This window comes from Corvus brachyrhynchos, unplaced genomic scaffold, assembly GCF_000691975.1.
Source record: "Corvus brachyrhynchos isolate BGI_N302 unplaced genomic scaffold, ASM69197v1 scaffold62, whole genome shotgun sequence".
Classification (NCBI taxonomy): domain Eukaryota; kingdom Metazoa; phylum Chordata; class Aves; order Passeriformes; family Corvidae; genus Corvus; species Corvus brachyrhynchos.
The window spans coordinates 3990341-4003846 of NW_008236629.1; the positions used below are offsets into that span (position 1 = coordinate 3990341).

Below are 13506 nucleotides of genomic sequence, written 5' to 3' on the forward strand. Positions count from 1 at the left end.
AGCTTTGGAACACGTTACTGCGGAAAGCCAGGCCTACAGGGTTGAGCTGTCCTTGCTCCTCGGACCCTGGCGTTAATTCCACGGCCAGGAATGCGCTGCCTTCCTTCAGCTGCCATCTTCAGCTCCTTCAGTGCAGGAGGCCGTGCCACGGTACTTACCGGCTCTGGCACTGACCAGAAGTTTGTTTTCATGGACATAAACAGGACACTCAACAGCTGGTATCTTTACTGAATGAATTTATTGGTTTTTGAACTAAAGTTGCTCACAGTTATTTAACAAGGGATACATCAGATTTTTTTTGTCCATTTCAAACCATTAAATAATGTCAGTTTGTGTCTGTATATGTGTGTGTGCGCGCGTGTGTGTCTTCGAAGTACAAAATAGGAAGGATAACAAGAGGTATTGCTTTCATTTATTCTTATATCTTGTGTAAGTAATCCCCTTCCTGCTTGTACCACATGGGTTTTGCTGATATAGGTATTTTTAAATTATTATTATTATCTTGTATTGAAATCCCAGCCTTTTGTAGAGGTACAATGTAACAGAAGCATCAAAATCTATACACAAGGGAAGAGAAAAGAGGGAAAAGAAGGACGGGGGTGATGGGAGGGGAGCTCGGAGGAGAAGTAGAGAGAGGGCAGAGGCAGGAAAGACAACGAAAGCAAAAGAGACTAATTTACAGCAATGTCATGCAATTAAAACTGCCCCCCTCTCCTGCACCCTTGCCTCCCCCCCTCCCCAGCCATCACCCCCTGGTGTCTGACATGCACACAGCAATACGAGAGAGAAAAGTTTAAGAATAGGGAAAAAATAAATAAATAAATAAATAAAGCAAAAAAATTAAAATAAATCCCTCCCATTTGGGGGAATGGGGAAACAGGGCAGAAGTCAAAGGTCTTTGCCCCAGTTGTGTCTTTAAAAATTCTTTTTAATCTTCAAACCTATGTACAAGTAAAACTGGTCCAAGAAGGGGAAAAAATTATTAAAAAAACCAACAACGACAACAACAACAAAAAAGAACTCATCCAACATTATCATTAAAAAAAAAAATAAACTTGCAATACAACATACACCCATAGGAACCCAACGAGCAGCAATCGAAGGTCATAAAAGAGCTGAACACTAATGCTAAGCCTACATTCTTAAAATCTCAGTCAAGAAATACTTCTCACTGTGTTTTGTCTTCCACGCGTAAAACCACGTTTTTTTTGTTTGTTTAACCTTTGAGCTTGGGCCAGAATAAGTTACACTTGGTCACATAACTCTTGAGGAGGAGGAAAAAAGGCGGCAATTCTTCTTTCTCAAAGTCACAAAATCAACACTTACAGGGTTTCTGTGTCTTTTTTCCCCCTCCTCCCCAAAATAAATAAGAATCAATGTTGCCTCTACACAGTTATTAAACAGAAGATATATCTAACAGCTTATTTTTTTAAATATATATATATGTATATATAAATAACCAAGACCTAATAACTGAAACACAAAAAAAAAGGTCCCCATCCACCCAATCCCACCCTCCTCCCCTTCGAAAACAAAAAAACAAAACCAAAAACAAAACCAAAACGTTATAAAAATATCTTGCAGTAAATTTTAAAGTTTACAGTAGCTTCGTGATTAAGTCTCCCATTGCCCTGACTCCACCTTGTCTTGCTCTGATGAACTAAGTGCCAGTGATTTTGCACACACACACACACACACACACACAGAGGAAATAAAACCCAATGTAAGTCTCTTTTCTTCCTCCTCTTCATCTTCTTTTTTTTTTTTTCTTTTTTTTTTCTTTTTTCCTTTTTTTTTAAGAAAAAAATCACCCAAGCCAACAAATGAAACTGGTAACTTAAAGAAATAATAATACTGATATCAATGCAGCACTAGTAACACAACAATTGCCTCTAAATGCAGGGTGTGGTGGAGGATCCAGCTGGTTGAAGAAGGTCCCAGCGCGGTGGCACAGTGGCAGGGAGTTGACAGGTGGGGAGGAAGGTGTTGAAGGAGGAGCAGCAGTAGCAGCAGCAGCAACTGTGCCTGGTGACGGGAGAGACAGTCCTTGGCAGAGTCTTGTCCCTCTTCTTTGCTACCAGAAGTTGCCTTTTCCCTAAGTTTTAATGTTTTGTTTGTATGTGTTTATTCATTGAACCCCCTCTCCCTCCTATGTTTACTCCTTTCCCCTTCCAGCAGGTTAAAAAGCAAAATGATACAGTATAAAAACCAATTAGTTTGTGTGTGTGTATATATATATATGTATGTATGTATATTTATACATAAATATACACACATATATACATGTATATATAAAAAAAGGGGGCAAAAGAAAAGGAAAAGGTGGTGGGGAGAAAAAAAGAAAAAGGTAAGAAAATCCCTTGATGAAGCTCCCCAATATTGTCTTGGTTCAACGCTTAGTTTTGAGTTGCTCCTGGCTGGTTTCTGATGAGAACGTGCTCTGGATTCATGGAACACTGCGCTCCCGCTACACCCGTCTCCTTCCCCACACCCTCCCTCTCCGGGCTGCGTTCACCTGCGCGGACAGAAGTTGCCAAGGGTAAATAATTCACTCCAACAATTTGCAACCTCCTTTGAGCCCAGACTCTGCAATCCCATAACTGAGCAGATCTCTCTTGTGGAGCACCAAAAAAGAAAAAGAGAGGGGAGAAAAAAAACCAGGCGTGCATTGGGGAGGTGTTTGGGGAGAAGTGGGGGAGAAGCCCACTTCCTGAAGGGAGAGGGGAGGCTGGGAACCTCAAACAGGACTGGTCCTTGGACAGTCTACATCGGTTGCCTTCCGTCAACAAGTGTCCGCAGAGCACAGAAGGTGAAGCCGTGGCTGACATGTTAACTTTTCGGGATAATTCCTGGTAGCAGAGCGGAAACAAGTGGTGTCGTCAGAAACACAGAGAGAGCATGAACAGAACAAGAAACAAAACAAAAGAAAACCAAAAAAAAAAAATCCAAAAAATCAGGAAGGAGAAAAAAAGCAAAACATTCAAAAAAAGGGAGGAAAAAAAAAAACAACTGGAAAAAACCACAACCCAAGATCTGGTGAACTGGGTTTGTCATCTGTGCTACCTTTTCTTTTCTTTCTTTTCTTTTCATTCTTTCATTCGTTTGTTTTTGTGTTTGTTTCTGAGATATATATTATATATCATATATAAATATATATATGTATATATATACAGTCATTCCTTCATACAAAATTTGTCTATAGACAGTTTTGTACTGTTGTGGCAAGGTATATACATCCTTCTAGTTTAGAGGCTAGCTTGCTAAGGAATATTCTTTCATTCTTTCTTGCTTTTTTTCTTTTTGTTTTGTTTTGTTTTTTGTTTGTTTTTTTTTTCTCTAAGTTATTTAATTTTTTATGTGTTTATTTAAGGTTGGTCTTGTAGGCCGACTGATGAGACCATCTTTGCCTTGTCTTTGCCAGCAGGGTACTTATTGTCTCCTCTAGACCCATAGTCATTAGAACCGGAATCGCTCCGCTTGCTGTTTGCGCTATGCTTGGTTGGCGTGCCGGGGGGATGGCTCACCTGCCCGTTCTTCTCGTCTGAAAAAAGTTGTTTAATTACGTCAAAGAAGTTACTCAATGGGCTGCCTGGGTACACAAAACAGAGGAGACAAAAAAAGAAAGAAAGAAAGAAAGAAAGAAGGAAAAAAAAAAAAAGGGGGGGAAAGAGAGAGAAAAAGAGGAGAGAAAGAGAGAGAACAAACAAACAAATGAACAATGGGGTTTTTAACGAGAAGAACATGATGAGGAGATCCAGAGCCACGTGCGTGGGGGTGTGTGGGGGATGAAGACAATGAGCAGGAAGAGGAAGAGTGTTTAGGATGGGACACCTACAGAAATAAAGAACCTGGGAGCATAAAGCACCTAGGGGAAAGGTCCTAGTTTTTTCCTGAGTGGGGAAGCATTGCTGTCTCACCTAGCAGGAGGAAAACAGTACCATGTGACTGAAATAGGTCAGCCCATTACTAGGATTCACTCGGCCACTCCACACGGAAATGTCAGTGACTGTAATGTTGGACACAGGCAAATTCCATCCTATTGCTGCTGTTACAAACACAGGGTATTTCCATGTGGCTGCCCATCAGTGCTTTGCTTTGCAGCCTTGCTAAGCTCTCTGTCTACACCAGGCATTAGGCTTTCCTTGCTTGCATTTTATTTTGTTCTGGGTATCTCCTTGCCAACCTGTCATGACTAAGCCTGAAGCACCTGAGTGGTCCCAGGGAAGCAGCACTGGGAAAATGAAGTATGGCTGAGATGAGTGTTGCCATCTGCATGTGTGGTCTGTGGTTTGCACTCGCAGGCTTCAGAGCACCTCCAGACCCTCCCTACAACAGGTACCTGGAAATGAAGATGCTGAATGTGGAAGTAGGCTGTTATGCATCTACCTGTTTCTGGGACCTGACAAGGTCAAGACCTATTACCTCACTGTCCTGAATTTATGATCTCTCTGCAACACAGTCTCCACGGCACTGATACACATTCCAGTGCAGTTAGGAGCCAGAGAGGGAGGTAGAGTTGTGGGCTACTGGAACAGGCATCTCCTTAAGCCAGCCTGTAGATTGGGCTGCAGTGTTAACAAGGACTGGGCACTGGGCACATGAATACAGCCTTTTGTGCCATTTGGACCTCCAGGCAGCACGGTTATATGCTCTTAATCTAGTTCTGTGTTGAGGGTGTGTGGTGTTTACCTGAGGAAAGGCTCTGGGGTGCTACTGAGGGAAAGGGACCAGGTACTTCTGGAAAGGTAGCCTTTTTTTAGAATTTCTAGTCCCTTTTCATTTTTTTGGATTGGGGGATTAATCTTTATCAAACATAGGAGGGGTTGCACTAAACTCTTTGAATATGGATATTGAAGGTGTTTTTTATCTGATGTATATACCATGGAGGTGATGCCTGTTCATGATCATTAAAACCCCATGATGGTTTTCTCAGTATGGGGACTGTTAGCTTTACTGTTCTATCAAATTCATATCATTTCTACCTCCAGCTCCCAGAAGGAAATGGGCTCCTTGTATTTGCCTTCCAATGTGGTAGAATGCTGTGAAGAGTGGAACCTTTCATCCCCAAGATGGGAACATTCAGTCAGGAGCAAAGGGCTTCCTCATAGCAGAGACTGGTGGACACTGGTGGCTTGGGAATATTGTATTTCCCTTCACTTTCGTTCCGAACATCAGTAACCCAGTAACTACAGCAGGCAAGTACTTTCTGTGCACGGCAATTCAGCTGAAGAGCTTGTTGAGTACTTTATTTCTCTAATTGAAAATGCTAGACAGCCGTCAACTTCTTACACAGAGAAAGAGGAAATACATAGTATTTGTGCTCTGCAAAACTGAATGTGTTACTCTTTTTTTTCCTGCCCTGTGCTAACGAGGTAGTTGCTGCTTTCCTCTGCTTGTTAACAGGCATTGAGAAAAATCACATGGCTGGCAAATACAGTGAAGGATCCTAATCTTATTAATCTAATTCATTCCTTGACTTCCTGTACCTGCTGCTTTGTGGTTAATATTCTGCTTGCCCTGGTTCTGTCACTCAGTTACACTAAAGCCACAAGCAACACGCTGTGAGTTTCTGGAAGGGCATCATTCACCCAACTGACTGAAGCCTTAGTGATGGGCACAACCAACCAGGCAGAGCACACATCTCAATTTCTGACTAAGAAGAGAAAGGCTTTCATAAAGTCAGTCACTTTGGGGCCAGACCTCCCTGAGCTCCACCTGCTCCCTTCCACATGCATGCAAATGCTTGGGAAAGGAGATATCTGCTCCACATCTATGACTTCTATGTCAGAGATTTCCCTAAGCCTCCCTGAAACTTAGGTTTGTGGGCACACACTCTGCACAGACTCCTTTTTATCAACTCAGACTCATTTCTACTTCTTTTAGGTGGATACCATTTTTCAATGAAAAGAGAAAAAAGAAAGCAAACACTCAGCCTTGAATGCAGGAATGTGGGCAGATCTGGTTCTCAGGTGGCTTTGGACCCCTCATCTTCATAAGCAAATGGAGCCAGCAGAGAGAATGAAAAAGAGCACTGAAAAAAATGCTGGAGAGGAAAAGACTGCTAGGTTGGGAGAAAAGAGTAGGGGAATATCTCCAGTTATTCCGCTGAGCAGTTTATTTAACAAGCTTAGAGGGAAAGATGAGGGCAGAATAAGCAGGGCTCTGCAGGAGCTGGGAAAGTTTTTTGTTTTCATGTAGACAGGAACAGTGACAAAAGTACAACTTGCAAGAATGGAGCAATAAAACACTTTAGTAATTATACATCTTGTATTTGCTGAGCCCTGATACAGGATTTTTAGTCATCCTACTAAAATATGCAGCCCATGTTTCATCCACCCTTTCTCCTCCTCATGCCCTACTGGCTTTCAAGTGCCTGGAGATTTATTGCAGCAAAAGTATTTAACAATCTGCTTTTCTTTGCCTGTATCACTACTGGATTCCTTACAATCAGCATTTTCAGTCAAAATTTTAATGGGAGGTAAGAAAATCCTTAGGGATCTTTAGAGAGCTACTGAAAACTAAAATAGGCCATTTCACTAACCCTTTCCTTCCTTTGCCTTTTGTACTTGTAATTAAATTGTAAGTAATAATGGTCTCCTGTCCTGGCAGTCAAGAAAAAACTGATCCTGGGCTGGTGTTCACACTGCTCTTTGGATAGACAAGGAGTCCTCACACCTTTACGCTGGAGATACACAAGAATGGGTCAGCTATGCTGGAAGCATGAAAATGGTGCAGGGTGTTGCTCCTGTTAGTTGTCAGTTCCCTTTGAGGTTATAAATCCAGTAAAACAAGAGTTGAAAATGCAGGCGATGGTGGTTTAGAATAGGTTTTTCAGCAATCTTCCATGCCTAGCATTCAGTTCAAGATGTGTCATAGGCTCTTACACCTGTAAGTCCATCAGGGGGCCTCAAAAAGGCTGCCTTTCTTATTTCAGAAAGTGAGATGACATCCCATTTCCTCTGGACAGGGATGAAGGTTTGGCTTAATGATTCTTCAGAACATCCCTGGTGTTTCGTGCACAGACTAAGGTCTTCTTTCCCCTTGAGAGCAAATGTTCATCAGCACAGAGCAAAGAAAGCAAGGGTGAGAAACCGAGAGAAGGATCAGAGGCAGGAGGGGAGGCTCAGAGCATTAGGTTTATGTCTGTTAGGAGGAGATGGATATGTGCAGTTTTGAGTTAGACCAAGGAGCTGTTTGCTGCAAGATGGGGAAGGGGAATGGCTTTGAAAACAAGCACTGAAGCTTATGAAAGGGTCACGTATTGAAAGGATGCTGAGAGAAACAGATTTATGGAGAAGGAACTGGTTTGGGGCACCTGTGTACAGCACTGTCACAGCCAAATACCATGAAAGAAATCAAAACCATGAATGGATTTGGATACAAGTGCTAAGAGGAAGAAACAGGGCTAGAGCTAGACACAAAAATATAGAAGGAAGCTGGGCAGGCAGTCTGAATCAACCCTTACAGTCCTCAGTTCTGCTGTTCTTAGGAAGCCTGTCGTGACACTGACCTAGCCCCAGTGGTGTCAGCACTTTTCGAAGCCAAGTGGAAGTGGAGCACCTAGATATGAGAGGAAGGAGAAAATGATGGGAATCACTCCAGGCACCTCAAGTGACACCAGGAAAGGATGCACCTTGCAAAGACCCTGCTCTGACCTTGTAAAGACCCTCACAGTCCTCCACAGAACATAACAGGAGGTGGTGAACAAGCAGGTTCAGGACAAGCATGGAGGCTTTGGTTACTGATTCAAGTCTGCTTTTTGTAACGTTTTTAAGACAGTCAGATAAGGCCCTCCTTTCATTGAAGCAAATAGCAACATTCCCATTGACTTCACAGAAGCAAACCCAGAGGCACTTCCTTCATCTGTGAAACCATCTCTCTGAAGTCTGTGTATTGTTAATGCACTAATCCTTGTGCTGCTGAACACAAAAGTTGCACAAAACAAATATGCCATCTGTGGGATTATCCTCTACCTTTTCTTTCTGTATGGCCTGAGATATTTTGGGTTTCTGCATATTTATCTTGGGCTTTGGGAGAAAGTGAATTGGAAAACATAGGTTTCCATTGGGAAGAGACACCTTTTCTCAACCTGACTTCTCTTATTTCTTCCCTTATTGCTTTCACATCCTTCCTAATTGTCTTCTGCCTGCTTCTGCTACTGAGGTTTTCTTCCTATACTTATTCCTTACTCTTTAGCCCTTGTCTTTTTCATCCCTAGGTTGCTCTGTGTTTTGATAGCAGCTGTGGTTTCAGTGAACCATGTAACAAAAATCCAACTTCTTTCACATAAAGCATTAAAACACTCTCTTAATGGGTGATAATCCATTTCCTTTCATATCCGTTTTGCTACTTTTATAGAGTTCTAGCCCTCTTTGTTAAGATGAGGCATTTTTTTGTCTGTTTGCTCGGTTTCTGTTGGCAGAGTCCCTTCTGCCTTCAGAAACAAATGACTTAAAATATAGAACTCACTGCAAGAGTATATGCAGTGAAAGGGATGACAGAAAGATAAAGTGGTCCATTCCTCTTCGTTTAGTTGTAGTATCATGTAGGAGTCTCCCTCCAGACTGAAGAGACCCCAGCCTAGGCACTGTACAAATCCAAATGAGACAGATGCCTCACCCAGCTCACTAACTACTGACAGACAGTCCAGGGAACAACTCCAGTTTCTTGGCAGGAAACCTGAACTGCAGCTGGGAAAGGTGACTTACTTTCCAGAGTCCTTAGACTCTGCCAGTAAAAATGCCAACTGAGAACAGTGTCTGCAGAAACAAACTGCAGAACTACTGCAGAACTGGAACTACTCAAGTTTACACACAGCATTGGCACAGGTATCCATGCCACCAGCAGGTGGGAACTTCCAGTTGCTACCCATCTGGGCAGACCTGAACAACCAACCTGACCCATCCTTGTTCTTACTCCCATAAAACATCCCATCTCCTCTGCAGGAGGGTGGACCAATATTTGTGTCTAGCCAGAAGCATCCAGATGGCCATTCTGCCTCAATCTTACACATTTTTTCTCTCACTCTCATAAACACACAGAGAAGCTGAGATCCCGTTCAGCCTCTCCTCACAGACAGTATTACTGAGACAGGTAGCTCTGGGGTAATGAGTTAAGGAATGGTGAACACGGGCAGCAAAGCCCCGAAGGGATGAGGCCCATTTCCTTGCTGCTGCCTCCTGCAGAGCCAAGGCATGAGTAAGGAATCAGAAACCAAACGTGTCTGTTACTGATGAGAAGCTCTGGCAATCCAGCACCACCACGTAATGTTCAAAAAAGGAGACATGATGATGGAGAGCAGGGAATCATACATTCATTTGGACAGCTGGTGGCACTGAAAGAGCAGGCAAGGATAGTGGTGGGATGAAAAGATGCCAGATTCCGTTGTGGAGTCATGCTCTTCTGGCAAATTGAATAGTAAAGGTCTAAGCCCACGAATTTTTTGTATCTGCCTGTCCTTTTATACAGATCTGCCTGCACAGTATGTGCTGAAAAGGGAACCTGATGACCCACACCTGTAAAGCCACAGCAAATGATAGAATTGTTGCTATCCATTCTCTTAGAGATTTCTGCAGCTTTATTCCAATTTTTTTTGCCTATAAAAATGTCAGAAATGTATTAGCACTTAATAATTCAATTTTGATCTTTCCTGCCAGATGGATGTTCACATATTGTATTATGGGTTTCAAGTTCTTTGACCTGTTCCTAAGGAGAGAGATGACCTGTGCATGCTGCTGAAATGTTGGTTCCCCATCTCCACTGAATAAATCACTTCAAAATATGATCTAATATTCTGGGAAGGCCATCTCAAACTTAGCTTAGTACAGCAAACAAGTATTTCCATGTAGCCTCCTGGAACACCGGCTATCATAAATAAAGCACTGTGATCTTAATTAAGAGTGAGATATCTGTGTTTTCTATATTAGATATTTTTATTACAGAGAAAGAGGAAAAGATCTTGTATTGGATAGTAAAAATCTAACCATAGCTGTCAAAATAGGATCTGACATGAATCAATAGGATCTGACATGAAACAGTTCAATACATCTGGACTAATTTTTAGTACCAAGTTGCCTTTTTTGTGGCTACCTTCTTCTACAGGGCAAAATCATGAGGCATGAATTGGAAAAGGAATGTCTCCCCAGTGTAACACTAGACTGAAGACTACATACAACTACAGTATGTGGGAGTCAGCCATTCCTTTGGACAGCAAAAGATACTGGCAGAATGGGCAGGGATAACTGGTAAACCTGGCTTGAACTCTTTAGAACCACTGAATTATCTTACTTATTGCAATCCACCCATTTTGAATGAATATGTGACCTCTCAGGTGGGTCTTCTTCCTTTTGTCTCTCAGCTGGGTCACAATTTGAACTGGAGAGTCAGCCATGGTCAGAAAAACCAGGAGCCAGCACATTTTTCAGGAATGTTAATAAAAACCCATTGTTCTGACCACCTCATGGTGTGACAGTGCTGAGAAGAGCCTTTCAGCTGGGAGGGCAGCCTATGTTTTTTTCCTGCAGGTTTTGACACCAATATTTCTGCCAACAGTTGCAACTTTTTGGATGCAAATCACCAACCTCCTCTTCCATCAAACAGCTACTTTGTGAGAAGCAGGATTACTCTAATTAATGCCAACATGGGTCCGGATCACTTCCAAGAACACCAAGACCAGGTATTTGCTGCTGTTACTAAAAACAAAAACAGACTCTTAAATAAGCACTCACAAAACTACAGGCTGCAATTGCAACCCAAATGTGATGTAACCAGTTTGAAACTACAGAAATGTTTCCTAACTTCTCAAGTAGCTTGGGATGCTACTGACATGGGCTTGTGTCTGTATGAATCAAACTGTGATTGCATGGAGCTACAAAGAGAAGCCTTTACTGCAGCGTGGTTCTCTGTCTGCAGAGGATGACTGGCCATGGCCAACAAGATCAGATGGCTCTGAATAGGAAAAATGTAAAGTCCTAAACACTGGAAGCAAAAGCTCTGAGAGAGATACATTGGAGAGATAGGAAAGGCAAGTGGATTTGCTGTGCTTTGGTTTGATCAGATCATTTTGGTGATAGCCACTGTACGCACAAAGAACCAAAAAGCTTTGTTTAATTCTGGTGCCAGGAATCCAGGTTTTCAATTGTAAGCAGCAATACAAGATAAATACTTAAAAGTAAACACAAGGCCTTCTTTGCAGCTTGCACAGGGTCTAAGATTTTGCAGGAATGTATGGTTGTGCAGTACCTAACATGACAGCATGATTTGACTGGAGCTGCAGTAGTTATCCATACTAACCTTCTCTTAGCATCACCCTCTTTCCATGATAGTGCCACTGATGTAACTGAAGACTTTATTGAGAATCATCAGAGATGGAGAATAACAAGCAAAAATTGCATTACTTAGAAGTAAAATTCATCCTCCAATAGTGGCGGTGTGGAGACTGGGAAGTTTATGGTCTTTCTGGGTTAATCTCAGAAGGTAAAGTGGAGGATAAGGCAGGCTTTTCAGAGCTTCCTGTCAGCAGCAAGCACCTTGGCACAACATACTTACCAAGGACTCCAAAAGACTGGGAATGGCTGGGAAGGGGAGCTATCAAAAGCTATGTACCAGCCCTACTATGGAACCAATCATCCAAAGAAATTCTCAGCTCACCACATGAAAGACTTGAAGTCACTAAAGTTTGTGAAGAGAGACTCTTTCCTGACCAAAGATTACTGAAGTGCCACTGTGGGCTTCTGCGTGGTGCGTATCAACAGCTACAGATCCAATGTATTCAATATACAATGAATGATATTTGCTTTCTAATTCCCAGCTTTGTGGTTGAAGCTGGAGGGCTTTTCAGTTTATGTATTATCTTGATTTTTATTTTTAATGTAGAGGCTCTGCAGAACCTATTGGAACCTTAATTATACAACCTATTTTTCAGTGAGATAGACATAAATACCAGATTAGATGGTAATAAACTGTTCTCTCAATCCTGCTTCAAAAGAAACAGAATCCAGCTTGTTCTTTTACAGCTGTGCTGATTTTATAAGGCTTAATGGCAGCACATAAAGTGGTAAAGCTTATTCGTCACTAAACTGATTTGGCTCGGAATACACACAGGAATAGATCAGCTAAAGTATCACTCCTGTAGACGTTTTTCAGGTAACAGCTGCATTTTGTATGCAAATATTTTAATTTTTACAAGGTAAACATAATCTTATGAACAGACTTCACAGAAACCAATCTAGTCTTTCTGACAACAGCAATGCCCTGCTGAGATGGGTGGAAACATAAAATATTTCACCCCAACATGCATTGCAATTTATTATTAGCCAAATTCTTTTCTTCTATTGTGAAATACTACGAGTTGGCAGCGGTTTTCTAGTTTGCACAGGTAGGGTTGATGCAGCAGCAGTTGTGTCATTTGGATATTGGCAGCTCCTGTGACATACCTCAGCTGTTCAACATTAACTTGTTTCTCAATGCCAGTGGCTGTATGAAAAATCACTTCTCAGACTGATGACCACTGATAGCAGAAGATGAGATAACATTTAAAGGACTAAGCAAATTTGCTTTGCTGTTAATTACAACATTCAGTGGTTTATAGTGGGTGAAAACGTTCCTCATTCCCATCAGAGCTTTCACATGGCTGAGTCAGGCATAAGGAACCTGATTAGCTCTTCCTGCTCCAGTGTTAACTCCTTTTGCAAGAATGACCTCCTGTGCCCACTGTCAGAATACGGAGCAACTACGAGGTCAAACCCCACGGAGAATACAGTTTTTCATACACTACTTGTTATTACTAGATGAACATTTTGCCACCGTCACATGGGTTTCTGATCTTCAGAACCACAGAAGGATGATTTGCCAGAAATAGGCTAAACAGGCTCACACTGTTCCCTGTCACTCCCCTGTCTAAACCATGGGTGAGCTCCAGCACATGGAACAGCTCTTCACTCATACAGGAGGGTGGAATTCAGCATGGTGCAGCACTGTATACTGTTTGTGAGGTCACCAACTGCAGTGTGATTTAAAGGAAGCAGCTCCATTAAACCCCTACAGGCCATCCTGTCTCTTCTCTCTCTCTGTTTCTCTGAGTGTCTTCTGTCTGTGCTGTAGCTGCCACAAAACAGTCTCCCTGCTGGCCTTCACCTTGTCCTCTTTGTCCCTTGTTGGATTGCTGCTGACACAGTGACAGCTGGAGGGCCTGCATGAACTGTGAGTGAGCAGTGATGCTCTCTATCTAGAGAATGCAGGGTACTGGCTGGTTATCTCTATAGCTCAATTAACTTGCATGCAATCAGCAGAATCAGCATGGCAGTACTTTTGTATGATGTGAATGCCAGATCCAGACAAGAAACAAAGTCTTGAGGAAGAAGAGGGATTTGCTGTCTGATGCCTTCAAGAAGCTGAAGGTCTGAAATGAGTCTTCATGAGGAGATCAGAAAAGTCACCTAAGAATTCAAATGAGCCCCTTTCAGAGCAAAGGAAAACCTCCTGCCAGCAAAGCTGCAACTTAAGGGA

General features: G+C 42.3%; 1 protein-coding gene across 14 annotated transcripts in view; it reads right to left on the reverse strand.

The window, feature by feature from the left end:
* Nucleotides 1-219: 219 nt before the first annotated feature.
* Nucleotides 220-13506, reverse strand: part of BRSK2 (BR serine/threonine kinase 2) — a 311982-nt gene continuing 298695 nt past the window's right edge. For 7 of the 14 annotated variants that reach the window (XM_017726636.1, XM_017726633.1, XM_017726635.1 and 4 more), the window contains 2 exons: nucleotides 3525-3589; nucleotides 220-2849 (listed from right to left, as the gene is read on the reverse strand). In XM_017726636.1, coding sequence (XP_017582125.1) covers nucleotides 2397-2849; nucleotides 3525-3589 — 518 coding nt within the window. In that variant the 3' untranslated portion in view covers nucleotides 220-2396. Of the gene's footprint in view, nucleotides 3590-4779; nucleotides 7041-13506 lie in introns of those variants that run through there. The other 7 variants (XM_017726637.1, XM_017726634.1, XM_008644287.2 and 4 more) reach the window with 4 other exon arrangements.